This window comes from Ambystoma mexicanum, chromosome 1p (genome assembly GCF_040938575.1).
Source record: "Ambystoma mexicanum isolate Mex_15411 chromosome 1p, UKY_AmexF1_1, whole genome shotgun sequence".
NCBI classification, from domain to species: Eukaryota; Metazoa; Chordata; class Amphibia; order Caudata; family Ambystomatidae; genus Ambystoma; species Ambystoma mexicanum.
Window position 1 is genome coordinate 1,459,225,752 of NC_090921.1, and position 26,254 is coordinate 1,459,252,005.

The 26,254-nt window shown below is 46.9% G+C and overlaps 1 protein-coding gene across 3 annotated transcripts in view; it reads left to right on the top strand.

Annotated features, from left to right (window-relative positions):
- The window catches only part of LOC138455382 (polycystin-1-like protein 2), a 900,768-nt gene that overhangs the window by 214,494 nt on the left and 660,020 nt on the right, over nt 1–26,254 (top strand). For all 3 annotated transcript variants that reach the window (XM_069607102.1, XM_069607103.1, XM_069607104.1), the window contains one exon: nt 21,318–21,352. In XM_069607102.1, coding sequence (XP_069463203.1) covers nt 21,318–21,352 — 35 coding nt within the window. The remainder of the gene's footprint in view (nt 1–21,317; nt 21,353–26,254) is intronic.

The following is a 26,254-nucleotide window of genomic DNA, read 5'->3' on the forward strand; positions in this document are numbered from 1 at the left end:
ATGTGTATATCAAGTACTGGTACTGTAGCTTGTCTGGCCTAATAGCGTGCCATGGTGCTAATGCCTGTTTCCATTTTTTGTCTTTCTTGTTTTTGCAGAGGATGACGCACCTGATGCTGTTGAGGGAGAGGAGATGGTGCAGGCCCAGGAGGGATCTGAAGCACGACCAGGCACCAGTGGGGGACGTGGTTTGGTGGTGGGGAGAACCCTCTCTTGCTGCAGGCCATACTGTCCTGGGGTGTCCCTGGCTGCACCTCCCCAGAACTCTTTTCAGGTGTTGATTCGGATGAGGCCTATGTGGATTCGCAGGTATGTGTTCATGGAAGGGATACTGTTCTGTCCGACGCACCTGCACCAGGGGTAGAGCCCACTACGGGGATGTCAGTGTTGGTAGGTGCGCCTGTGGTGGCTACGGATGCAGGGCCACACTCCGCAACATCTGATCCTGTTCCTGGGCCAGCAGTTCAGAGGGGAAATGCAGTCCTGCAGCCTCAGGCAGTGCCGACACAGCAAGGCGGAGTTCGCCTTGTCCCAGACAGGTGTGGTGCCCGCCAACGCGGTGGCCGTCCGCCACCAGGCAATACCGCATGGGAGCAATCCATTTACGGTATGGCCAACCAACAGGCAGCATCATCCGAAATGATTGCTCAAGCCATGGAGAGGGTAGCCACTTCCATTGTCCCCCCAGAAAGGCAGATGGAGCTACTACAGCAGGCAACAGACTCCATTTGCCAATCAGTCAGGGAGGACATGTTGGCGTCCAACAGGGACAGACAGGCGGCCCTGGACAATCTGAGGGAATCAATTTCTATAGATGCCCAGGGACAGAGGGAAGCCCTGAGGGGAGAGGTCCGGCACCTCAGGCAGACTCTTGTGGACCTTGAGGCTTCCACTGTCACCAGGACGGAACAGCTGCTGGAGCGTGTCACCCGTACGCTCTCAGCAGAGATGCAGGCAACTCGGGCGGAGGTCCAGGCAACACGTCGGGTGTTGCATGGGGATTTCCGCACCATATCCCTCCAGAACGAGGCCTTCCAGACCCGCATGCTTGCTGCCATGGAGGACCAAACTAGGGCATTGCGTGGCTGCCTCCCATGGCACTACCACCTCCTGTGGCAGCAGCAGCAGAGGTTGAGGAGAGCGAATCCAGCAGTGAATCTCCCACTATTTAGTAGCCGTGCAGGCCATGAGCCCATGGAGGTGTTTTTTTTCGCAACATTCACCCACGTGGCTGTTGGTGGGCACCCTGTCCTCAGACCTCCTGGGTGGCCTCCCCCACCCCCTCTGGCCCACACATGGCCATTTTTGATTTTTGAATTTTTGTTGCAGTGTGTTGCCTTGTGTGGCTCCCGTAGGCATACACTGTATTCCGGCTGGGCACATGCAGGCTTGTCCTGAGTTTGGGTTAGATGCTTGGGTCAGTGAGACACACACCCCTCCTGCTTCCCGTTTCCATGGGCTTGCAAAGGGTGTGCCCAAGTGACAGTGAATTACACAGTGACGTTGGACTCCCATGAGCTGTGTGGGCAGTCTGTAGTCAATACTGTGTATACATTCCTAGTGCATATTGTTGTTGTATTGTGCACTGCATGGTGTATTGATGTGTGCTTGTGCATCCATGTCTCCCTCCTAATTTGCAGGTTCATTCCTCATGCCTTCACAAGGCCGTCCACTTTGGAGATGGAGCTCATGTTATGAGCAGTGAACTTCCAGATGTGCGTGGCAACAACACTGTACAGTTGGAGGTGGTGGATGTGCTGGCATTCTCATGTTGTAAGACTATGTATCCTTTGCCTTAGTACTGTCATGTTTATGCTATGTCGATTGTATTGTGGTAATTATTTGGTCATGTGTGTTGTTGTTTCTACATTTATGTGGGCATATTGTGTGTGGCCAGTTTCCATTAGGGACACTGTACTTTGTGACACGTGTCAGGTTTGGGGGATGACTTTGTTTGCTCTCACATGGCAAGTCATGCCATGGTGTGTTGGGTGGCGGTGCTGGGGAGGGGTTGGGTGACATGGCACTGTTGTCATGTTGTGTCTAGCAAGGGGGTAATGATTTTAGCAGCATAGAAGTGTGTCTTTTGAACACAGCATTGGTGGTGTTTGTGTAGGTAGGGAAGCACACAATGGAACACTTCCAGATGTACAATCTCAGGCTGGTATGGTTGTGACAGTTGACTGTCCATTGACACATCATAATTGTCAGTAACAATCATCATTGATTGTCAGCTGGTATGTGCCAGGGCTGTGTGCACTCCACAGGGGTGTGATTTTATGTGAAGTAATTAGCCACGAGCTGCGTACGGGCTGCCTCACCCCGTGCCCTTTCCCCTCCCATGCGCAGTGGGCATGCATGTGGTTGGGGATGTGGGGTCACCACCATGTCCACGGCCAGGCCCCGGCGTGTTGCAACGTTGTGCAGGACACATGCTGCCACTATGATCCTGCACACTACTGGGGGAGCGTATAACAGCTGCCCGCCAGAACGGTCAAGGGTGCGGAAGCGTGACTTGAGCACTCCGAATGTGCGCTCCACGATGCCCCGGGTTGCCATGTGGGCTGTGTTGTATCTTACCTGGGTGGCGTGGTGGGGTTCCGAATTGGCGTCATCATGTGGGTGCTGAGAGGGTAGGCACTGTCCCCTGGGGAGGTGGTGATGGGTATCATCAGTGGGGTTGTGACATTACTCAGTATCTGACATGCATGCATGCGCAGTGGCATTTATACTCACCGAGCAGCCATGTATCGCCATGCCGCCCAGCTTCTATGTCCCAGTTTAGGGTAGACATTCTGTAGATGAAACTGTCGTGGGTGGAGCCTGGATAGTTGGCGTATACTGAGGTGATGATTCCCTTGGCATCACATACTACCTGGGCATTGATGGAATGCCAGTGCTTGCGGTTTCTATAGATGTGCTCAGTTGCCCTGGGGGGACGTAGAACCACATGGATGCAATCAATGGCACCTAGCACTTTGGGGAATTGTGCCACCCTGTAGAAGTCCTGGGCAACAGCCTGCCTTTCTGCAGGTGTTCTGGGCAGGTATATGTGCCTGCGGACTGATGGGCGTGCAGTGATGATGGCCAAGACCTGGTGTAGGCAGCGTAACTGCGTGGCCTGTGACACCCCCCCCCACTATGGCACTTGTCCGCTGAAATGATCCAGTGGCCAGGAAGTGCAGTACATTGAGGACCTTCTCCAGGGGGCTGAGTGCTTGGGAGCACAGGGTGGTTGATGTGAGGTCATCCTCCCACTCACTGACCAGGTCGAGTATTATGTGAGGTGGAAACCTGTACCTCCCATACACATGGTCATCAGGCATCCCAAAAAGGCTGGTTCTGGGTGTAAACATTCTGGCCCGGACTATCCTCCTCCTCCTCCTGCGGTATCCCACGACCACTGCTGCTAGGAACGGTATGTTCATCCTGGCGTCTGAGCTTGTTTGTTGTTTGCGTGCACTTTTATGCTGTGCGGGTGGACGTACGCCTACTTCCTGCTGACGTACGTGTTTCCGGATTGGCCACGTTCGTTTCCATGAATACGTGTTGTAGGCAAGCGTGTAAAACTTCCCGCGCAGCCCTGGAATACCCGCACCCAGCCAAATCGCGTGTGGTACTTCTCACGCACCCCTGAAATACACGTACCCCGCTCCCCCAGGCCTGATCGCGTGTAAAACCACCCACGAGCCCCGGAAATACACATACCCCGCTCCCCCAGGCCCGATCGCGTGTGAAACCACCCGCGAGCCCCTGAAATACACGCGCCCAGGCCAATCACATGTGGAACTTCTCGCGCACCCCTGAAATACACGCACACGCTCCTCCAGGCCCGATCACGTGAGAAACCACCCGCGAGCCCCTGAAATACACGCGCCCAGGCCAATCGCGTGTGGAACTTCTCGCGCACCCCTGAAATACACGCACCCAGGTCATTCGCGTGTAATACTTCTAGCGCACCCCTAAAATACACGCACACGCTCCCCCAGGCCCGATCGCGTGTGAAACCACCCACAAGCCCCTGAAATACACGCGCCCAGGCCAATCGCGTGTGGAACTTCTCGCGCACCCCTGAAATACACGCACACGCTCCCCGAGGCCCGATCGCGTGTGAAACCACCCGCAAGCCCCTGTAATACACGCGCCCAGGCCAATCGCGTGTGGAACTTCTCGCACATCCCTGAAATACACGCACCCAGGCCATTCGCGTGTAATACTTCTCGCGCACCCCTGAAATACACGCACATGCTCCCCCAGGCCCGATCGCGTGTGAAACCGCCCGCAAGCCCCTGAAATACACGCATCCAGGCCAATCGCGTGTGGAACTTCTCGCGCACCCCTGAAATACACGCACCCAGGCCATTCGCGTGTATTACTTCTCGCGCACCCCTGAAATACACGCACAGGCTACCCCAGGCCCGATCGCGTGTGAAACCACCCGCGAGCCCCTTAAATACACGCGCCCAGGCCAATCGCGTGTGGAACTTCTCGCGCACCCCTGAAATACACGCACCCAGGCCATTCGCGTGTAATACTTCTCGCGCACCCCTGAAATAAACGCACATGCTCCCCCAGGCCCGATCGCGTGTGAAACCACCCGCGAGCCCCTGAAATACACGCGCCCAGGCTAATCGCGTATGGAACTTCTCGAGCACCCCTGAAATACACGCAAACGCTCCCCCGGCCCGATCGCATGTGAAACCACCCGCAAGCCCCTGAAATACACGCACCCAGGCCATTCGCGTGTAATACTTCTCGCGCACCCCTGAAATACACGCACACCCTCCCCCAGGCCCGATCGCGTGTGAAACCACCCGCAAGCCCCTGAAATACACACGCCCAGGCCAATCACGTATGGAACTTCTCGCGCACCCCTGAAATACACGCACCCAGGCCATTCGCGTGTAATACTTCTCGCGCACCCCTGAAATAAACGCACATGCTCCCCCAGGCCCGATCGCGTGTGAAACCACCCGCGAGCCCCTGAAATACACGCGCCCAGGCTAATCGCTTATGGAACTTCTCGAGCACCCCTGAAATACACGCAAACGCTCCCCCGGCCCGATCGCATGTGAAACCACCCGCAAGCCCCTGAAATACACGCACCCAGGCCATTCGCGTGTAATACTTCTCGCGCACCCCTGAAATACACGCACACGCTCCCCCAGGCCCGATCGCATGTGAAACCACCCGCGAGCCCCTGAAATACACGCACCCAGGCCATTTCGTGTAATACTTCTCGCGCACCCTTGAAATACACGCACACGCTGCCCCAGGCCAGGTCGCGTGTGAAACTTCTCGCGCACGCGTGTTCCCGACACCCGTAATACGCATTCCCCGCTTTGCTTTTGCTGTTTGCCAGTCCGGTAAACTGGTACAGGGTTGGCGCAGCCCTTTGCGATGGTTTTGCGATCTTGATGGCTTTTCCTTGCGCAAGGGCGTTCTTGGGGGCGTAACTGGCGCTGCTGCAGGGTCGCTGCGCCACGTCTGCTTTTGGAGGTGGGAATCCATGAATACACTGTGCGCGGAAATTGATTTTATCGCACGCGGCTGGCGCAGACATTCGCACGGGCACGCTGTGCGCCAGCCGCGTGCGACACTTTTGAGAGGAATTACATGAATCGGCCTGTCAGACTGGTGCTGTAATTAAAAAATTATTATGTCACCTCAATTTCAAGATGGGTGTTGGGTCACGAGGATAAGCACAAAGTGAGGATGGTGGAGAGGGGTAATGCACCTCTTGGATTTATACTGGGCACGAATGTCACACAAGAGTGGATTCTAGAGGAACAATACACATCACGCTATTGAAGAAATGTACAGTATCATCTGTACTGTATCATAGGTCCCTTTGTATGTGCTTCTTCTAAGCGGTCGGTCAGTACCTCTATGAGCAACCATGCACAGCAGCTGAGCACAACCTCAGCTGGTGCTCCTTTCTCTGTGCTGCTGCATCTGATGGTCCTATTAATGATTAAATAAAATAAGTGATTCATTAATTAATTAAGTTGCCACTGACCACTTATTGCAGTTCATTGAGTTCCCAAAATCAGGATTATGGGAGCGCACCTCTAGTCCCTGGGCCCTGAACCGAATCTCAGGCTCTGTGGTAGGAGGTAGGAAATTGGTAGGATCAGTGGCTGATGGTTGGAGCTAGGGGAGCCCCCCTTATAATTTTTCTCAGCTCAGCTTGGCTCCTTGGCACAAAGTCTCCATCACAGTCCTTCCGTCCAAGGGCATGCTTTTATGAGCACTGCAACTTCCTGGGCCACAGAGCTTCTGGTATTAATAGGTCGCCAGCTCCATGGCACTGGCATTGGGTAGAGGCTCTGGGGGTGAGCTGGATGGGCAATGACGCTGGTTGTTTCTGGGATGGATGGTTTCTCATGTGAGGGTTAGTGGCTGTCTAGAAGGTCCTTCTTCCCTGTAGCATGCAGGCTTCTTCCAGCCAGTACTTAGTAGCGATAATTGCAAAATGGTGCACATATTTTGATCACCTCTGGCAGGCCAATGCCTGACAAGACTCCATTGAAATAATTATAAAGTGATGCACACATTTGTTAGACACCCACCTAAAGACTCCTGTTTAACAGAACTCCTGCTGGGATAATTCCAAAGTGGTGCATGCATTTTAGAAACCTTAATGCAGGTTCCCACATTCCCTCCCACCCTCTGGCTGCCCTCTATGGGTCCCCTCACCCTCTTGGGAGGCAAAAAACCTTAGTGTCATCTTTGATTCCTCTCTTACATTCTCACATCGCAGACCTTGCCAAGAAGTCCCACTATCAGCTGTACAGCATCAGAAGTATTCTCCCTTTCCTCACCTTTCCCAGAAACTCAATGTTTCCAAAGCTCTGGTCCTCTCAAGGCTTGACTCCTGTAACAGCCTCTTCCTCAATCTTCCTTCTTTCTCCCTTCGTCCCCTTCAACGAATCCAGAATAGGACTGCAAGATGTATTCTTGGCCTGAATCCCAGGGACTGCATGTCTCCAGCCCTAATTTCTCTCTACTGGCTCCCAGTTGCTACTAGGATAAAATTGGCTGCCTGGTTCCATCTGAGTATTTACAGGGCTCCAGGTTCCCTGCCCAGTCCCCCCTCCCCTGCGCTTACCTGCTTTCCCTGGCACTTGCCCTGTAGTCTACCTTTAGCACTTGCACCTCACCGGTTCACGCTTTTTCCTTCCCACCTTAGCACTTGTTTTTCTCAGACCAGCACTCGAGACCCGCTCTTCCGTCTCCCTCGCACCTCTTAGTCTGCACTTGAACGATCCGAATGTCACAAGGCCTAGAAGGAGCATTATTGTATCTTTCTCCCTTGTTCCCCCTTCCCGTTTTTGTCTTGTGGTGTCTTGAAACACGATTTGTTGTACTGGCGTCTTACAAATATCCAATAAATAAATAAAATGAACAATCAATAAACAAATAAACAAAGTGGTGCTCGCATTCATGTTTCTCCTGTGGGCTGCAGCTTAGGAGCACCTCTTAATGATGATTACTAAGCGTTGTGCAGTCACAGTTTGTACCCTATATTCCTATTTTCAAGGAATCATCAGGAGTAATAGGGTCATTTCTTCCTTTTGGACTATGGAGCCTTTCCTAATCAAAGGCAGATCAGGGGAGTATAGCTATGCAAGCCCATTCTCCTGGGGCTTCCAGTACCTCTTCTCCAAACCCACCACTACTGGAAAGAGTGTGTCGCTTTGGCTCTGACTGCTGTATGATGCTGCAGGCCGCAGGGACCAGGCCTTGATGTAGGGATCAAGCAGGAGCTTATTCTAGGATTCTTCCGCTACAAGGCATTGATCAAGTCTCATCATCAAATCAGGATTATTGCAGTGTCAGCGGCCACGGGATATCCATTCATTCAGCTCTCAGGATCATCCTACACTCCCGGAACGGAGATACCTCTAACATGCCCCTGGCTCCACGCATCATCCCATTCATGACAGCATTTTCCTCTGTCGCTCAACTCTGCGCTCACCCACGATACAATTACAGAAATAAATTGTCCACATGGGGGGCATGTGTGCTGTTGGAGTTAGGGAGGAGGGTTTTCCGTGCCTTAGGGTAGGGGCTGCGTGCTGTTGTGGTTGCACGATTGGGTGACTGTTGCTACCATAAAGGTAGGGGTTGGGTGTTTTTGTGGTTAACTCCAACCTCGTAATGAGGCCCTTAGTGTCCTTTCCCTATGGCAGCTGCCAACTTTTTTACATGTTTCTTTTTTTCCCATCGGGAAATTAATTCTCCTGAGGGGAAAAAAGGGAAGCCATTCACACCCCGGATGAACTCGGGGGTGCAAATGGCTTTCACCCCTGCGAGATGCGGGGGGGGGGCGGACATGGCCATTAACGTCCCACAGCCATCGCTGAGGCTGTCGCTTTGCTCAGGCCTACCATGGCTCGGGCTGGCGGGCCGTTAACGGCCATGTCTGCCACACTGCTGGGGCTTGACAGCCATAGTAAAAGTGCAATCCAGCCTGAGTTAAGAAGTATTTTACTAGGGAGGGCACTGTTGAGTCAGCTAACATGAGCATATTGTACAATTGCTCTATCAGTCACGGCTGTTTCCATGTTTGTTTCTTGAAAGTTTGGGCACGTTTTATGTTCCTCAACCCACAATAGTCGAGAGGACTTGTGTGTGCCTATGTGAATGCGAATGTAAAATACAAGTCTTTTGGAGTAAAACAGTGTTGCCCTTCCCAGCGACACTGGCTTTCACGAGATAAGACATCCTCAATCTTGCTATATGTACATAGAAAATGGCAATCAGGGTACTGATTCCGCTAAGATATTGCGGACCAGGGTCTCAAAAATGTGCAGAAGTTAGAAATGCACAGAGGGTGTGCTTTTTTCATTTGCACTCATTGAAGAAAGGTACAGGTACCCATATTCTCAAAGGTGACCTATGAATTTTGGGTGGTGGGGGGTGGATATCTGCAGAAGGGTGCGCCGGCGACCCCCTTTCAAATGTTATTGTATACCTGGTTCCCAGCAACCGCGCAATTGTTGGAGCGCATTTCACAGAGACAGGTCCAGCCTATCTCTCTGAAACACAAAAAAACTAACATTCCCATGTCTGTTTAGGGGATGGAAATACAAGTGTGACAGGAGGAAAAATGGCTGGCTTCCTCGGTGCAACACATATTTACTTTGTCAAATCCAGATGCAGATATCTGGGCTCAGGCTGAATCCAGCAGATCCTCACCATTGGAACCTGGCTCTAATATCAACGAAGGCTGATGGATTATCCGAGAAGAATCCCCTCACAGAGTTCTTAAGAGGAAGCTGGTATGCGATATCAGATATCTGATATCAGGGGCTTACCCTTTTCTCCTCTTTCTCCTCTTAGATGCTTCTGTATGGCGGAACCCCAAAATCCAACTTCACGATCACAGTCTGTTCTGGCTGAGTTGGTACTTGTGTGGGCTTCGTTGCATTCAAGACCTATTAGAAAAAGGGGAATGGATCTCCTTTGGTAGCCTATGTCAGCATCACCTCTTGATCGGCTGCACTTACTCAGTATATCGTCAACTAAGGAGAATTATTAGTGTAGCTTTGGAGAATGCGCTTCTCGTGGTCTCCAGTATTGTTATGTGGCACAAAATGGAAACTTGTATGTCTAGAACCCACTCAGGGTCGTGCTTCTACCGTTTGTTGACGCTCGAGGCAAGGATGAATACAGACGCTTTACAGCGGTGGTCCCAAGAACTTGATAAAATTCTGGGACCTGACTGTTGGACAAGATGCTGCAATAATGTTCGGCTTGCGTCTTTGGACTTTCGGCTTAAGGACCAGCCAAATGAAGCTTCTACACCGTCGGCCCATATGATCTGGCTGTGCCCCAATGTGAAGCAGTTCTGGGCGGGACCAGCGTTCCAATGAGGGCTTCTGTCTTCATCATGGGCTATGATGATCATGTGTGTGGTCTGCCGTAAGCGAAGAAAGCCTGGCTGTTTACGGGTTGCATGATGGCAAAACCAATTATCCTACGGGCTTGGAAATTGGCTAACCGCATTGACATTGAAGACTGGATCCAGGACATGATGACCCTCTCCTCTTGTGAACAAATCATGTACAAATGCAAAGACGATCTTGACACATTTATGGCAATCTGGGGTCCCTTCCTAAAGAAATATGGCTGATTTGTTTGTTTGCAGTGCATTGTGCTAGAGGACAACTACCCTCTCTGTTGTATCATCTTTCCTTTATACTGGCCTGATTGTATAATGTTTCACATGTTTGATTTGTCACCTTCCTATGTACTGCCTTAGAGGGCTGAAGGGATTAGATGATTTTTTTTTTCTCCTGGGTTTTTTCACCTTCTGCTTCTTTCCCTTTTTTTCTTATATTGTATGAAAACATGTATTTTTGACAAGCTCTGCATCTCTTTGTGAGTTGTTTGCTTTTGATTTTTCAATTGGTTGTTTATCTTTTTTGTGAATTAAACTTTGATATTAGGAAAATGCAGAAATGACCCTATCATGATTTTCGCAACACCCTGCACCAGTACCCAAAAGGCGCAGAGGAATGTGCCTCATTTGTGCACATTTAAAAGCGCATCCCATTTGAATTAGGGATGCGCTTTTAAATGTGCAGAAACACCCCCTGATTTGTGCAAATGCGCAAAGGGGTGAAAAAAGGCATCTGATTGTGTGCATTAAAGATACAGACATACAGGTGGCCTTCAGGAATTGGGAGGCTTCTCTTTATGCATCTCATCACTCACGCCAAAACAAGATTTGAGAATCTGGCCCTGTAAAGCCTTGATGCTGTAAAGCCTTACACTACTCAGAGTTGTAAAGTATATGATTTCCGTCAGTCTGCCACGGTTTGTTATTACCTAGAATATTCTCCCTGGTAAAAAAATAAAAAAAGCAAACAGACTACGCCACTTCATCTCAAGCCAAATGCAGCCAACATGGCTCATGGTTGTATTCAATCAGCAGGGACATATAATTAAACATACAGTGTTTAATTAAATTACCCATGTAAATGTGTATCCCCCAGGTGTGTTTTTCGCCTCTAAATGCATAAATCCAGTTTTTCTCCCAGGGGTTCATACGAGCTTGGCGGTATTTCCTGAGGTAAATCGTCCGGAATACTGACCAACAGAATGACTGTTACCACCATTTGGTTCTTCGGAATTACCACCAGATTACTAGTGGCGGTGGCAGAGTTAATCCCCATTTTCTGAGAGTCCATTGGAGTCTATGGGGCATTTTTGGTGGAATTACGGCCGGCGGAATTAGCGCTGCAGTAATTGCCACCAATTTTGCCGATTTCTGGCAGAAAGTAAGGGGATTTACCTCCAGCCTGATACTGGAGGTAAATCCCTCACTCCAGGGTCAGACTCGTAGTAAGGCTTGGTGGGAAATGTGACGGTAATTCCATTACCGCTAATCTTTTCCCACACCGCCATAATCGTTATGAGACCCTAAGTATACTTCCCTAATTATATGTTTACACCTAACCCCCTGCACCCATAACTCCCTGGTTTCTGTAATCCAGTCTGAATCTGGCCAGACATAAATGTCGTCTATTAGGCGCAGCGCTGATCCTTGGAGCTTGACCTGAGCTATAGCAAGCACCTGAAAACTCAACCAGCTGAATAAAAAAGGCAACATTTTTCTAGGGTCCTTTGAAACACAAATGATAGATCTTTGATTCAACTTGAAGCCACTTTTAGGGAGGTGAGTAATTAATGATTAGGACATATCCATTGCGCATCATCCGGAAAGGTACTTTATCTTTATTATAGGGCGGCAATACACAGATAGCTTTGTTGTTTTCTTGGGTCAATGACACGGCACAAATAGCGCAGGTCGAGAGACCATTTATTGTACTTACAAAACATATACCATGAAACGCTGGTATAGTGACCCGACATCAAAGTCCAATCGCCTTAGTCAGGTTAATGTATCATTCATTAATACTGCACCAACTTGGTGCTTGCAACAACTTTTCTGTAAGAAAAAAAAACTTGTGTAAGCACGATGATTGCATGAAACAGTGGGAGGCAGAGGAAAGCCACGTTCACGGCAGACACACGCACACATTGGAGGCCATTTTCTTTTTCTGGCCTAGTCTCGATTTTCTTTTCCTGGGTTTCTCAAAGTATATGTAATCAATGCAAAATAGCCCTCAACAATCTGGGGAGCCACCTGGATATAGCCTTTGATTGTAACAAGATGGCGCCTTTTGGAAGAGATATGCAAAGATATCCAAGATACGGGTGGAGCGATATCTGCAGTATGAAAGATAAGGTTTATCTCTTTACACATCATTCCATTTCATGCCAATCACTTTAATGTTGCCTCCCATCACACTCTATGCCCTCTGCTCGCAAGACCCAATTCTCACTCACGCAGGTAGATAAAGGCGCAGCCAATGCACTTTTTGTATTGGCTGTATTCTGAGAATGGTGCTGGTTGCCTTCGTCACAAAGGTGTGTGTGCATTTATCAGGGCTCTAGGCTAGAGCAATGTGGCCCAACCATAGCCCCCTGCCTTACATTAGTTAAGATCGTGGCTTTGTGATATGTAAAAAATGAAAAGTATGTATATATTTATCACAGTTTGAGGAATAAAACTGCAGGGGGACAGCAGTGGGACCATTGTGTACAAAAGTATCTGAAATTACTCTCTTTTGCATTGTGTTACAAACAGGTGCAGGGCGTTGCAAAACATGTTCATATACTAACACGCATGCCTTTTGTAAATTTGGGATGCACTTTCAAATGCGACAATATGCCCCCTTCTTCCCCCTGATTTGTGCAATTGTACACACGGACATAAAAGGATTACAGATGCTGTCATTTGTTTATTTATTTTTCACTGGCGCAAATAGAGAGGGTGTGCTCTAGCATACCTTCATTTGAGCCAGAAAAGGTTTGGGGAATCAAGCCCATAGAGATGCAGAACGAAGACAGATTGCACACATTGTGCGTGATTCATGGAATTGTGTGCTAAATGGGCCAAATATGCTAAATGGGCCAAATTCACACTGCAAAAGTACACTTTGCACCGCTTTGTGAATCAGAGTGTTGTTGGCAGTGCAAAGTCACTTTGCACCGCGCTAAATATTCCATGAATCGGGCCCATTGTATTTGGACTCACTCATTCTTAAGGATTTAATGTGGCCTTTACTTTTGACTTCCTGTGTCTTACAATGTGCACTAGCCCAGGAGCGAGGAGGTGGGCGCTCAATTTGCTTTTGAACACATCAATGTGAACCATGTTCAGAATTGCACAGAGGAGGGAGTTCCAAGTAAGCAGATCACGAGGAGTGAAAGAGAGAAAGCACAGGGTGGATGAGGTGGTACAAGGGTGGTGGAGGAAGAAGAGCGAAGGCTGTGAGAGGGCTTGTAGGGGTCAGTAGAAGAGAACCGATACAGCTGTGCCTTGCCGTGGATGGATTTATGCACTAGCAAGAGAAATGTACATCTGGCCGTGTCTTGCATATTTAGCCAGCCAGCCTGCTGACGATAGGAGGAAGTGGGGCTGAAGCGAGGGAGTTCAAAGAGAATCCTGGTAGCAAAGTTAATAATCTTGCCAAGGGGACAGAATGCACAGTTTGCAAGACCAATGAGGGTACTGGCACAGTAGACCAGGGGAATGACCATATACAAATCAGCCTTGTTCCCACCCCAAAAGGGACAGTCCAGCCCAAACTACTTGGTCAAATCCCTTCTGCATGAGACCGTAAGCAGCACCAAACATTGTTTGGCCTTGTTGTGACTCATCACTGAGGAGTAGCTAGGGACCCACGTCTGGGCATTTCCACCACACTCTAAGTGGCTACAGCAAAATAAAAGAAGTGTTGGCTAGAAGGGCAACCCTCCAGACAATCAATCTAAACCTGTCAAGCCATTACAGAAAGGGGAAATACTATATGCAAGGCATCCAAGGCAAAGACAAGCTCTGCTCGTAACTATCTTCTGAGAACAGTAGGGGTGGAACAGTAGGGGTGACGCTGCTGTGGACTAAGAACTCTCTGCTACCTTTACACTGAAACCTGGATCCAGCTTGCTGGATGTGAAGGACCTCCTCAAGTGCCGGACAACTTTCTGGAGTGGCAGTGCAGAACTAATGACTCACATTCATGGAGTACCTGGTTTGGGCCTCCAAGCATCCCAACAGACCAGAAGGAGCTGAAACTCTTTTTTTCAATGCCTCAGGACACCTTCCAGCCGGTTTGACAGCGCCCAATGCACTTGAAGCATCTACTGGACCCACAGTGCTGCTTTTGGCACTTTAGGGCTCCTCAAACCCCTTGCCTGCCTTTTGAGCCTTCCAGGCATCAGCTCGACCCATTTATGCAGACTACCTCATCTGGACCCGATTGCCGGCTCTACGGCATGGAACAACTGATTGAAATGTAAACTCAACCAGCTGGAAGCCACTGACTCGCCCTTCTTGAACACCACCCTGACCCAGTAGAAGCATTGTTTCACTGCTGATTCCACTGCTGCCTTGAACCATTGGAAGCCATTGAATTTACCATCTTGAAACACAGATTCGACCCAATGGGAGCTCGCTCATGGAACCGACTTGATCGCCATCAACACGGTCGAGCACCCAAGAGAACAGCTAAAGGTATTTTGAAGAGGTCCAGTCCCCCTGCTCCCCTGCTCCACTTTTAGGTACCATAGTGATTAATACACCCTCCTTCTTTGCCTTTTTGAGACCATACCGTTGAAAATTGACATTGCTGCTAAATTCTTTTGCCTGTACCACAAGTCTGCATTCTTTGTGTTTCTCTTACAGGGGCGAGTCTATAATGTTTTTGATTGGTTGTTGCATTGAATATCTCAAATCCCTATTTTTTATGCAACCTTGATTGGATATTCCTTTATATCGGATCCATTGTACTGACGTTATATTGGTTGCTGCTGTTATCAGCTCACGCACCCCTGCCCTCAGCCTGTGCTTCACAAAGAGGTGAAGCGGGTATGCCTGTAGGGCTGACACTTTCACCTTTATCACCGGGATCACTGCTGGCTTAATAGTAGTGTGGGGCTCTACTCGTCCCTGTGCTCCTGCAGAGCAGCCAGGTTCCTTAGAAGGCACCTGGGACTCTTGAGGAGCTGGAGCCTGCACACTATGTACTTGATTGTGAGTGCTCAATCCATCTGCTCTCCCCTATGTATATAGCTTGCATAGTGATATGATATGATTGGTTATTTATTACGCGCTTGGACCCGGGGATCGAACCTGTGTTGCTCCTGTGTCGTCTTGCTTCCAAGGCGCGCACATTGCCGCTGAGCTATCCTCCCGAGACATATTAATAGTGTTTTTTGTAGGTAATTATGTTTGTAGGACAGCTACATGTTTCACCCACGTGCAACTGCATATTATGCCTGCGGCTTCCTAACAGACACTGTAAAATGCTACTGTAATGAAAGCAGCCGAACGAAATTTAAGAAACATAATTATTTCACCAAATTCGCATTTCTCTTTTACACACCTTAAAAAGGAAACATGTATTCCTCTCCTGTGTTCACTTGCACTCAAACTGTACATTTGTTTTATTTTAATTGTTCATTTATAACGAGCTTAATACCAACGAGTGGTTTCTAAGCGCGGGATCATAACCTGTGTTGCGCTGCGTTGTCTTGCTTCCAAGACAAACGGGTTGCCCCTGATCTATCCTTCCGCCCCAATGAAGTACGGTTGTAGCTGTATTACCCCCATTAATTATTAGGGCGAGTTACGCATGATGCTTCTTTGTGAAGCTCCTGTTGACGCGTTTGAAGTAGTTTCTAGTGGTTTTGGGTATCAGCATGCATGTATCAACAGTAGAATCAAGGGACATTTGTCTGGTGGAATAAAAAGCTACTAAAACCAACAGGTGCCATTAGCCCCCAATACTCCAAGGGCCTAATTCACAGAAGCGTTTTATAATGGCCCAGATCCTATTGGCTGGGTGGGAGCGGGTAGGGAGCGAAATTTGTATCCCGATTCCAGGCCACTAGGAGAGAATTTAGCATTACCTGGCAGCCCACGCAGTTTCCATACGATGTGCAAGACCCCACTACAGTACCATCTTGGACGCACTGAAGACTAATGTGTTCCAATCAACGTGTTGTTGCCCCTATGATAGATGGCCTTTAAGATGCAAGCCCATTTCTGCTAAGGCAACAGTGGTTCGAGGATTCATACCGTCATGAGATAATCATATTTTGATCTTAATATGTTGTTAACATGGGGGGGCAATGGGGAGCAATGCAGAATCCCTCCCTATGATTCAGCCCAGCTGCAGCTTGTAATGGCCGTACTCATGGCAGTGTGGATTGTATGTATCTGGGCTTATATAGCATATACCTTTCTAGGGAGCGATGTAGGACTGCGTGTTGCTTTAGGACTACAAGAAAACTTGAAGCCGGCCCAGAAGGGAAATGTTCCAGCGGCTCCATGTCCCTACATCGACAGTTCATTTTCTCAATGCGTTTTTTCACGACCGTTTTTTGCCGAAAAACCTAATCGCATATATTTATATTTTATTTTGGGTGTTTCCCCCAAGCCTCCTCTCCCCTATTAAATACTCGCTATTCACCACTCTCTCTACCCTTTATATGCCCTTACTCCCACCCCCACCCCCATATTTTTCCATGAATTTTTCAACAAAAAACTGTTGGCAAAAATAATCATCGAAAAAATTACCAACACCGTACCGTTCCAGCTGTGGATCTGGGGGGTCCCGGCCCATAATTGTGATTTTCACATGGCAGGAGAAACTAAATGTCCTTATTTTCTCTAGCAATTCCCCGAGCCGCAGTGTCTTTGGTCCCCCCTAAACTGCAACAGCTCTGTGGCTGTCCTAATTGCGACCATGCTAGAGTCCCAGAAGGCCGATCCAATGCTATAAAATGCATGCCACCTAAGTCGGTGAGGTTTGTGGTGAGGTAGGCAGGCGTCTGGGTGGAAGTTGCCTTGTAAACAATACAGCCTTTCTTGAAGAGCATCCTGGCTAGGATAGGTAACCAGTATAGTTCTCTTGGAATGGGGGGGGGGGTTGTTGTTGAATTCCTTTGATCCTATGATAAGGCATGCATCAACATGTTGAATAGCACTTAGAGGGGCTAGGTGTGTGGTCGTGAAACCGGAGAGTATGGTTACATAGGTTGAACAGTGAAATAAGGTTCCCTGTGTTAATATCGCCGCAAAAATACAGCGATTTTGAGCCATGGACCCTGCAGGGGACACCCCTGCATTATTTTTAAATGTGCGGGGGACACCCCTGCAACCCCTGCTCCCACAAATTATCCCCCCAAAAAATATTGTCTATGGCGAGACAAACGGCCATATGTACGGTGATATTTTTGGTGGGGATAATATGTAGGGATACCTGAAATAAGTCAACAAACTGGTCCACGTACAATTCTTGCACACTAGTGTGTTGACTCACCCTTCGGACATTGACCAATTGTCCTACATGAAATGATGATGATGGTTTATTTATAACGTGCTTAATACCGAGAGGTTTCTAAGCGCTGACCTGGGGATAGAACCTGTGGTGCTCTGTGTCGTCTTGCTTCAAAAGCGAGCACGTTGCCACTGAGCTATCCTCCTGAGACAATAGTCCAAGACTCGGGGGCCACTCCCTTTTGCAGCAATTACCAGAGTGCATTGCTCCCAGCAGAGTACCTGCATGACAATGATAAAGATAATCGAAAACAGTGGAGAGATGCGCCAGTATGGCTTTCTAATAACTGTATATTCAGTTGACTTATTATGAGGTTTCCTTTGTAAATGAGCATTTTTATGTTAGCTAATATTCATTCATAAAGTATGACTACATTTCCATGTTTGTTTGCATCTCAACTAAGTATTGTCTGATCATTGCAACATACTGAAGGTCCTGGCTCACTCGTTTGGTAAGATTGGACACTATAACACATCTGTAAACCAAGGCTTTGTGTTGCTTTATGTTCAAACCCCTCATGACCAATGCATCTGCCAGTATCCCATTAAGGACAGAGGAGTTAAAGAACTAGGATCCCCCATTATTCAATAATGACTGATAGGACTCCCATAAGTACCCTTTGGAGAAACCAGTGGGATTTTTAAAACCATATTAAGGACTTTATTTAAAAAGTATATGACACTTGACATATTTTTAAAATTCTCATAAAATCGTATAAGTTTGAATATGATTCATGTAAAATCTTATGCGAGTCTGATAAAATCCTTATTAGAAAATCAATAAGAAGTTGTAATATGTAAGGGTACAGTGTGGAACACTCTGAAGGCCAGTTATGACATATTTTCCTCTAGACCAGGGGTCGTCAAGATCTGAAAGAGAATTCAGTTTGAGAAGTCCCTGCTTATGCTAAGAAATATGTTTGAAAACTGGTGCTCTGTCAGGGATGAACGGAAGTATTGCTAACTTTAATTTGCATACATATTTGTAAACACCAGTTCGCGTTTATAGAAAGTCACACATTGCCGAGGAGGAGAAAGACCGTTCCTCAGCACTACTTATTCAAGTGCAGCTATTTTCCTGACTGGAAAGGACAGGCCTGCCCTTGAGCTGTCATTGCCGCTGTCCATGCCGCTGTGCGTCGCAACCCAACGTTCCTTTTATTTGTGTCTTGCCTGCTTGCCTCTTCTTCTCCAGTGACTTCTGTGGCGCATTGTCTGCCTGTGATCAGTCTGCCTGTTCCCAGTCCTGTAACTGTGCACCAATTCTAGAAACATCATTTTTCCTTGCATGCACTGCTTGTCAGACCATAGTTTTTTATTTGGACTCTGAGAGGGGGTATTTGCTTCCCTCCCAAATGCTGTAGAATGTGTCAATCATATGATCCAGAGTAGGAGCAAGATCTGCAATCCAAACCATTGTGAAAATCCCCCACGTTTCACCCATCCTCCAAAGAAGGCCGTGGATTCTCCGCACTCGGGCCCAAATCATGGGACTCACTATTGCCTTTTCGTCCTCAGTCAGACAACAACACAGGTATGGAGCAATTTTATACTCTCTCGGCAGCATCCATTATCAACCGCAACCGAGCAGCCAGCCAATCCGCTGACTGGGAATGCTTGCACTAGTAGCTGCTGACCACCCGGATTCTAAACTGGATCCAGCACCTCCCTTATTCAACACCATTTCCCCAACCTTCCTCCAATGCCTTCCATTGCCCCCTTAGCTACTTGCCTGTCTGTGTCTCAGAGCCCTATTTCCTTTCACTGTGCTGGATCCCACCATGGTAACGGAGAAGCGCTCAGTGAGATCCAGTCACCAGTCCATGGTGATCAGTTTATTTGTAGTTTTTTCTGGTCATAAATGATGGCTCAGGCTTTCACTGCAAACTGTTTACTTGAACAAAAAGCAATTAGCACTCCCGATGATTTCACAAGGTGTCGGATTTCATGGATGGCTTGGTTGCGCATGCGCCTGCCACCTCAGGTTACACAGCAGTGTTGCTTCATTGTGATAGGCTACCCGACAATTTACACGATTTACAGTAATATGTGAATGCAGTTCATCCATCCATCCATATGGTCACATTTCTGGTAAATGTCAAACTACCTTTCTGCCATAATGCATTGTATCCCTTCAATGATGTTCTGTTTGCATTGCTTCCTGATATACTGAAATATATTGAGCTAATTGCCCTTAGTATTTATGACTGTAAAAAAAGGTCATCAATACTCTTCGCACCCGAGGAAGGGCGCTCAGCCAATCAAGGGGCTGGAAACATAAGCGAGAACACCCAGTGTACCGCCCTCGTTTCTCCAGCCACCCGAGGCCCTTCCCTGGGTACCGCCATCTTGATTGTGGGGAGGTAACAGGGAGTACCTCCCTATTGCCCCCCCACACCGCTACCCTCTCCCCAACACCCAAGTCATCCAACACATTTCCCCCACCTGCTTCCTCCCTCCCACTTACCTGGTGGACCAGAGCTTTTTGCTCCAGTCCTGGTGCTATTTACTATGGCAGCAGCCATCTTGTTTTTTTTACTGGAGACTGGGCTCAGGCAATGTGCATGCAGCTCGTCCCCGGTAAAATAAAATATTTGCAGGACGGACACACCTCGGGGCCCAATAGAAATCACCCCGCTTAGGGGGAGGGGGGCAATGCAGTGCCAACAATGACCTTGAGCCCTCATCCAGACTCGGGTCGTTACCGGACTTGTATGCCCCCCTAAAGTGGGCTAATGGCTACATTAACACTTTAATGTGTCTTTATTTATTTATTTATTTTTATTTTTATTTATTTATTTGCATTTGTTAAGCGCACTTGCAGCCCATGAGGCATCGAGGCGCTGTTACAGAGGAAACACAGATTTAAGATTACATTCGGAGGCTCTTAGTTACAAGTTAGCAGGCATAAAGGCAGAAACAGGTTAAAGTCACACAAAGAGTCTGGTTTTGATAGCCTTACGAAAGGCAAGGTGGGACTCGATGAGTCTGAGGTGAGGTGGCAGGGCGTTCCAGTGCGTGGCTGCAAGGGTGGGGAAACTGGAGCCACCAGCACGCACTTTCCGAGAGGTAGGCCTGATAATGGTGTTGGCGTAGAAAGATCTAAGCGGTCTTGTGGCGGAGTGCCTGGTGATTCTGTTCGTCAGGTAGGGGGGGGCAAGCTCGTGAATGCATATTAATATCTCTTAGTTATATCACTAGATCTGCCACGTTTTCTCTCTCTGCATGTTCATACATGGGGAATATGAAAGTGTAATAAACACCTTTCGAAAACGTATTCAAGTTGGTGACCGCCTGCTCTTTGGAAAGTCCCTTGCTTTTTAACCAGTATGCATACCTTTGGTCAAAAAATCAAATTGGGGCCTGCACTCTTACTGCCTGTTCTCCCTTTCTAATTTCCTTACCCTGTTTATCCATCTATGTATTTGTATTCCTTTTGAATTTTGTGTTGCTTTGATTTGGCCGATGTTGAATGTACAGGTAAAAAAGGAACCAAAAAACTTCACAAAGCAAACGGCATGTCTCCCTCTCGCAGAGAGAGGCTTCCGTATGAATGTTAAGGGAGAGGCGATGTGCGTGCTGCGTGCTTTGGGCAAATTCCCTCTTCCGAGGAGGCTGATATCGGCGAGTTGGGCAGCAGCACAGTAGCTCACTGGCATGCAACTGTGAACGAGTGGTCGGGTATAGCTGACGGTACTCTTATGCTCCTGCCAGCAGCATATGCAACCTCCCCCCGCCCCCCTTCCTAGGTGATGAGCATGAGGTTGCCTTTGATCCTGAGATGGTCCATATGAATAGCAGTGTTTTCCTCTTTCTGTCTTTAATGGGGAACATGCCATGTTTAGCATTAGGAACAATGCAATTCACACTGATCGAATTTTGTTTTACTCTCCAGATAGCCAGAGCTCCAGCACAAGCAAGAAAGACAGTGTGAGTATAGCTGCAGGTGTACCTGCAAATATGTAATAGCGCAAAACGGTATGAGATATTATGCAAGTGAGAGCATGTATAAGTGTCTGTGTGTGTGTGCATGGGTGTGCGTGCGTGCTTGTGTGCGTGCACGCGCGCATGGGTGTGTGTATTCGGAAGGTGCTACGTTCCATTCATTTATCTACAGGAAGCATATTTTTATGTAATCTCTCCTGACCTCCACATCCTTTTGAAGAAAATGGGATAGGAAGACTCCATCACTGGATTTTACATCGTGGGAGAATTCATACAATGTTTTCCATTGCATGTTGCCGCAAATGTATCTGGCTGGGTGCATTAGGGTAATAATAAAGGCAGGGGTGCCTGTGGGGGTGGGGGTGCAGGCCCCCCCTGCATACATTTGAGTGAAAATGTCCTATAAAAAATAAAATCAATGAATTCTCCCACTGCGACAAATCAACTTCCAGGGCACCAGTGGTCCAGGGATGAATATCGGTTTCTAAACCATCAATTAGCCACGCACCTCTTGTACACAAGAAAGGATCTGCACCGACTGGAAACACAAGCACATAAATAAATTAAAAAAAAAAATAAGTACTAAAAATACAAATACACTCGACAAGACAACTGCATTTGTAAATGTAACTGCGTACGGCAACTAAGATGTATGTAACCCACGTTCATGATAACCAAGATGTATGTAGCCTACGATACCTGAGGCTTTGGGCGTGTAATCAAATGCAATAAATAAATAAATAAATTATAAACCTCCGTGTACAATCTTGGTAAGGTGGGCGGAACGGCGGTCTTATCTCTGAAAGGTTTTGGGTCATTGGTTAGTTGCAACACAGCGAAAGTACAATTATTACCCAATGATAAAAGGGACTGTCCAGTCAAGGTTGTATACAAATAATCTACTTTATTATTAACACAACAGACAGTTCTATCATACTGCAAAATACAAACCACCCTGTAAAGGAATGCAGAGGAAAGACAGTTTCAAAGAAGGAAAAAGGATGCACTATGGATACTGACAGGAGGGTAGTCTGTATAGTAAATTATCGCAATAGTTCAAGGATGCTTGGTTTCAGCACAAAAGGGAGCAATGGGTCATAAAATGTCACTGGGGGCCTTCAGAGCTCACAGACTTGTGCTGTAGGAGTTCTTGGTACTCAGCAGGATCGAGTCGGTTTCAGGGAGCTTTGCAGCTTCTGCGAAAGAGTTTAAGACGGAAGACAGCTGCAGGTATCAGGCAGCACCAGTTGGGCAAGTGAGGCAGGGTGGACGGCTGCAGGCTGGCCTCCACAGTGGTTTAGGGTCAGGAATCGTTGTCTCAGTGCTGGTCTGCGGTTCTGAAGTACAGATCGAGGCATCTCAGACGGCTTTAGCGACTGCGGTGTAACAACAGTCAAAGGTGCAGTCGTTTGCAGCTCCTGTTCAGTCAACACTCCCGTTCTTTATTTCTATGCTTTTGCATGCTAATCATAATAATGGTCACCACAGAAGGCTGTATCAGCCTGGTAATGACCTGACACCCTCAGTAATGCCCTTGCGTCCCTCTGCCCATTACTTCGGGCAGAGAGCCATTACAAGTCAGTATGGCCTGATGTAGAGGCCATTATCGCTCAATTTATATTTCTCTCACTATGTTGATCTATGTATGTGTTTGTATATCTATTTCTATTTGTGTAACAGGGACACTTAAGCACCCTGAAACAGAGTGTCCTGTAGCCTAGAAAGATACTGCATTACAAAAGAGGGTCACAAACAGTGACCAGGCTCCCATTCTTGCCATTGGCTAGGGTGCCAGGATAGGATGACTGATTAAGGAGACCAGGCTTTTAGAGGGAGTACCCTGGTAAACATAGGACAGACATTTTAGGTGAATATGCAGAAATGTATTTACAGTCTTAAATAGTGTGTGTTCAATGATTTTAATGGGGTGATCATCAGAATTAACATTTCTGGGCTGTTGGCTTGGGAGCCCTTTGATGAAATATAATTCATGAATAGTTATAATGAGTCTTTGGATGATATAATCCAGATAAAGTATCAGGGGGCACTGGTGTGATCCTCAAACCCTCAGATGTCGTCCCAATATATTGGAGGATGGCGTCCGAATGGCATTTCGCCTGGGGCTGCATACATCTTTGCACCAGCCCTGAGATGATCAGTTCCAGAGAGTAGCATGAAGCTCTTATATAGTGAATGACAGGCCTGAGATTCAAGCACAGCCATTCCACAGAGGGGCATGGTCTGTTGGATATTTTGTGTAGATTTAGGGTCTGGCAGTATTTTCTTACTGCCAAAAATAATGGTAATTTGGTGATGACTACTCCTTGCATTTAGATTGGGTTTGGCCTTATTTCCTTTCAGTGACCATTCCTTATTACATTATATGGGATGAGTTAGTGGTATACATTATTGTCAGTGGTTTGGTGGTGAGCATCATTTTTCTGTTTTATTTGTGGCCCCGATATACACAAAAACCTTCTTATTCTTAGGCTGTTCTTGTGATCTATAGAGGCCTCGGATTTACATTCAGAAACACCACAGTTTCACATATAGCATTCTCAATAACCTGTGGTATTATCACTAATTTATATACATGAGTGAACTATGTTTACATAGGCCTCTTTGCTGGTGCATGGACCCCCAGCATGTCTATTGTATTACATTCCACTCAGACACCATGCACTGAGTGGACACACGCACACAGCTATTTATCACTGCTAGTGCTTTTATTGCATCTGCATGGAAAACAAGACACATGTATTACCTAAAAATCTTCCCTCTTTCCTGAGATATTATTCTAAATGCACCCAGAAAAGACAAAAGCAAAACCACTACACGATTTGTGTACATATAATTTGTATTATAAACAGTTGCGTTTCAAAATAACATCTCACCCTCTTTACTGCTGCATTATCTATAACAAACAGAAGAGAAAAAAAATACAACAAAACGAAATTCACTCCGCATTATTTGTAACAAGAAGAAGAAAAAAAATTACAGCGACAGAACAAACTTCACTTTGTCCATTAAACACAGGGGGTTCCCTTGGCTACTCTCCCTGCCTGATATACATAGAAGGTCATCCGTACAGCACACAATAACCTCAATTCAGTTGGATAATTACCAATTTTCTGTCCCCCACGCGACCTCCCTTTGCTCGCCTCCGAGGAATGGGCCCAGGGCTGTCTTCGTAATCTTGAAAGCTTGAAGTGCACAGTGAGAACATGCAATTATCTGCAGTGCTGAAGCCGGTGCTAAGTGAGACTGGACCTGCCACACAGCCCAGTCTCAGATGGTCCATGTCAGCAGCTCAGCAAAAAGCAATTTGAATTTTTTTTCTGTCAGACTTTTCCAGCAAACCTCTGTCTTGTCCCCCTCTTACGTGGAACCACTGCAGATACTCTGCACCAATCAAATTAAAAAGACTGTATCACCCTTCCTTCCACAATAGCTCATTTTTAGTATTTGTTAATTAAGTCAGACAATTAGATAGCTAATGTAGTCTCCTGTGAATGAGGCATTTCAAGTAAGAGAAAAATAAATAAAAATGTGTGTACATTTAAACCTGCAGCCTGTCTCCATTTGCATACCCATATGTTATGCTAGCAACATAGGGCTGGCTATATGTGTGCCACATTATTGCTGGCAATAGAATGCTATCACATTCAGTGAAGCGCTGTACTCCAAAGCACAATAAATTATACTACATTATCCCTCCTTTTCTGACAATTTGGCACCGGTCAAAGCCACAATTGGAAGAAATCCAACTTGTGCTCCTTTTTCCTTTTTCATCATAGCAATTCAACAAAATGAATATTCACACATCTCACAATAAATCACTGTACAACCACGGTAATATCAAAATTCATCTCTGAGTCCATCAGTTCTTATAAGATATTTTACATATTTCTTCCCAATTGAAGTGTTTATAGTCCAGTGTCTTGTTCTTATACTTGAAGTCAATCATAAAACAATAAAATAAAATAAATAATTAAAACAAAGAATTAACATAACAAATTAAAATAATTAATTAAAACAGTAAAGATGTGGAACTCCATACTCCAGGATACATCGGAATTCATGCACCAACAATGCTGCAAGTTCATTGTTCTTCTACTGTTGTCTGCCTCTGAGACGTCCCGACCAGCGCATCAGAGGCACTCTTGGGGCACTCTTTCATCCTGGCACTCTTGGATGCTTTTTCCATAAGAGTCATCTCTTTTGGTAGCCCGGTTACTTTGTCTTCACCTCCACCCGGAGGCAGGCATCACTTGATCTTCATCCAGGGGACTCCAGGACTCCATTGTCTCCCGTGTCCTCCGGTCCCGTGACCTCCGACCAAAGATTTGTTAGTATTCTAAATCAAATAGAAAAGAAACAAATTAAGTATATAGCACAATACTAATTTCACCCTTTTACCAAAAAAAATATATATATATCCATGTGCTTTGCAAAACATTTCGCCCTTTTCCTTTCGTCTTCTGAAATTAAGTACATGTTAGAGAGAAAACAAACATACATAAAGCATCATTGATCATTCAACATATTTCAACTTTGTAAAAATATAACTAGTTTTCAACCCTCTTTTAATGATCATCACACATAGTCTTTTTGTTCACATCTATTCTATTACAACAATCACTTCTATTTTTATTTCTCTGTCATTGCCCTATGAATAGACCCATGTATCCTTTTTCATGTATTTAAGGGGCTTTATCTGTTTCTACACGCTCAAGCCTTTCTACCTCATATTTGGGATGCCAGGGTTTTCGCTTTGATTTACGTGAACAAACTTTTCTGTTACTGTTTCACCTTCAGTTTTCAAAATGTTGTACACCACGGGAGATATCTTATCTATAATTCAAAATGGCCCCTGCCTGGCTGCCA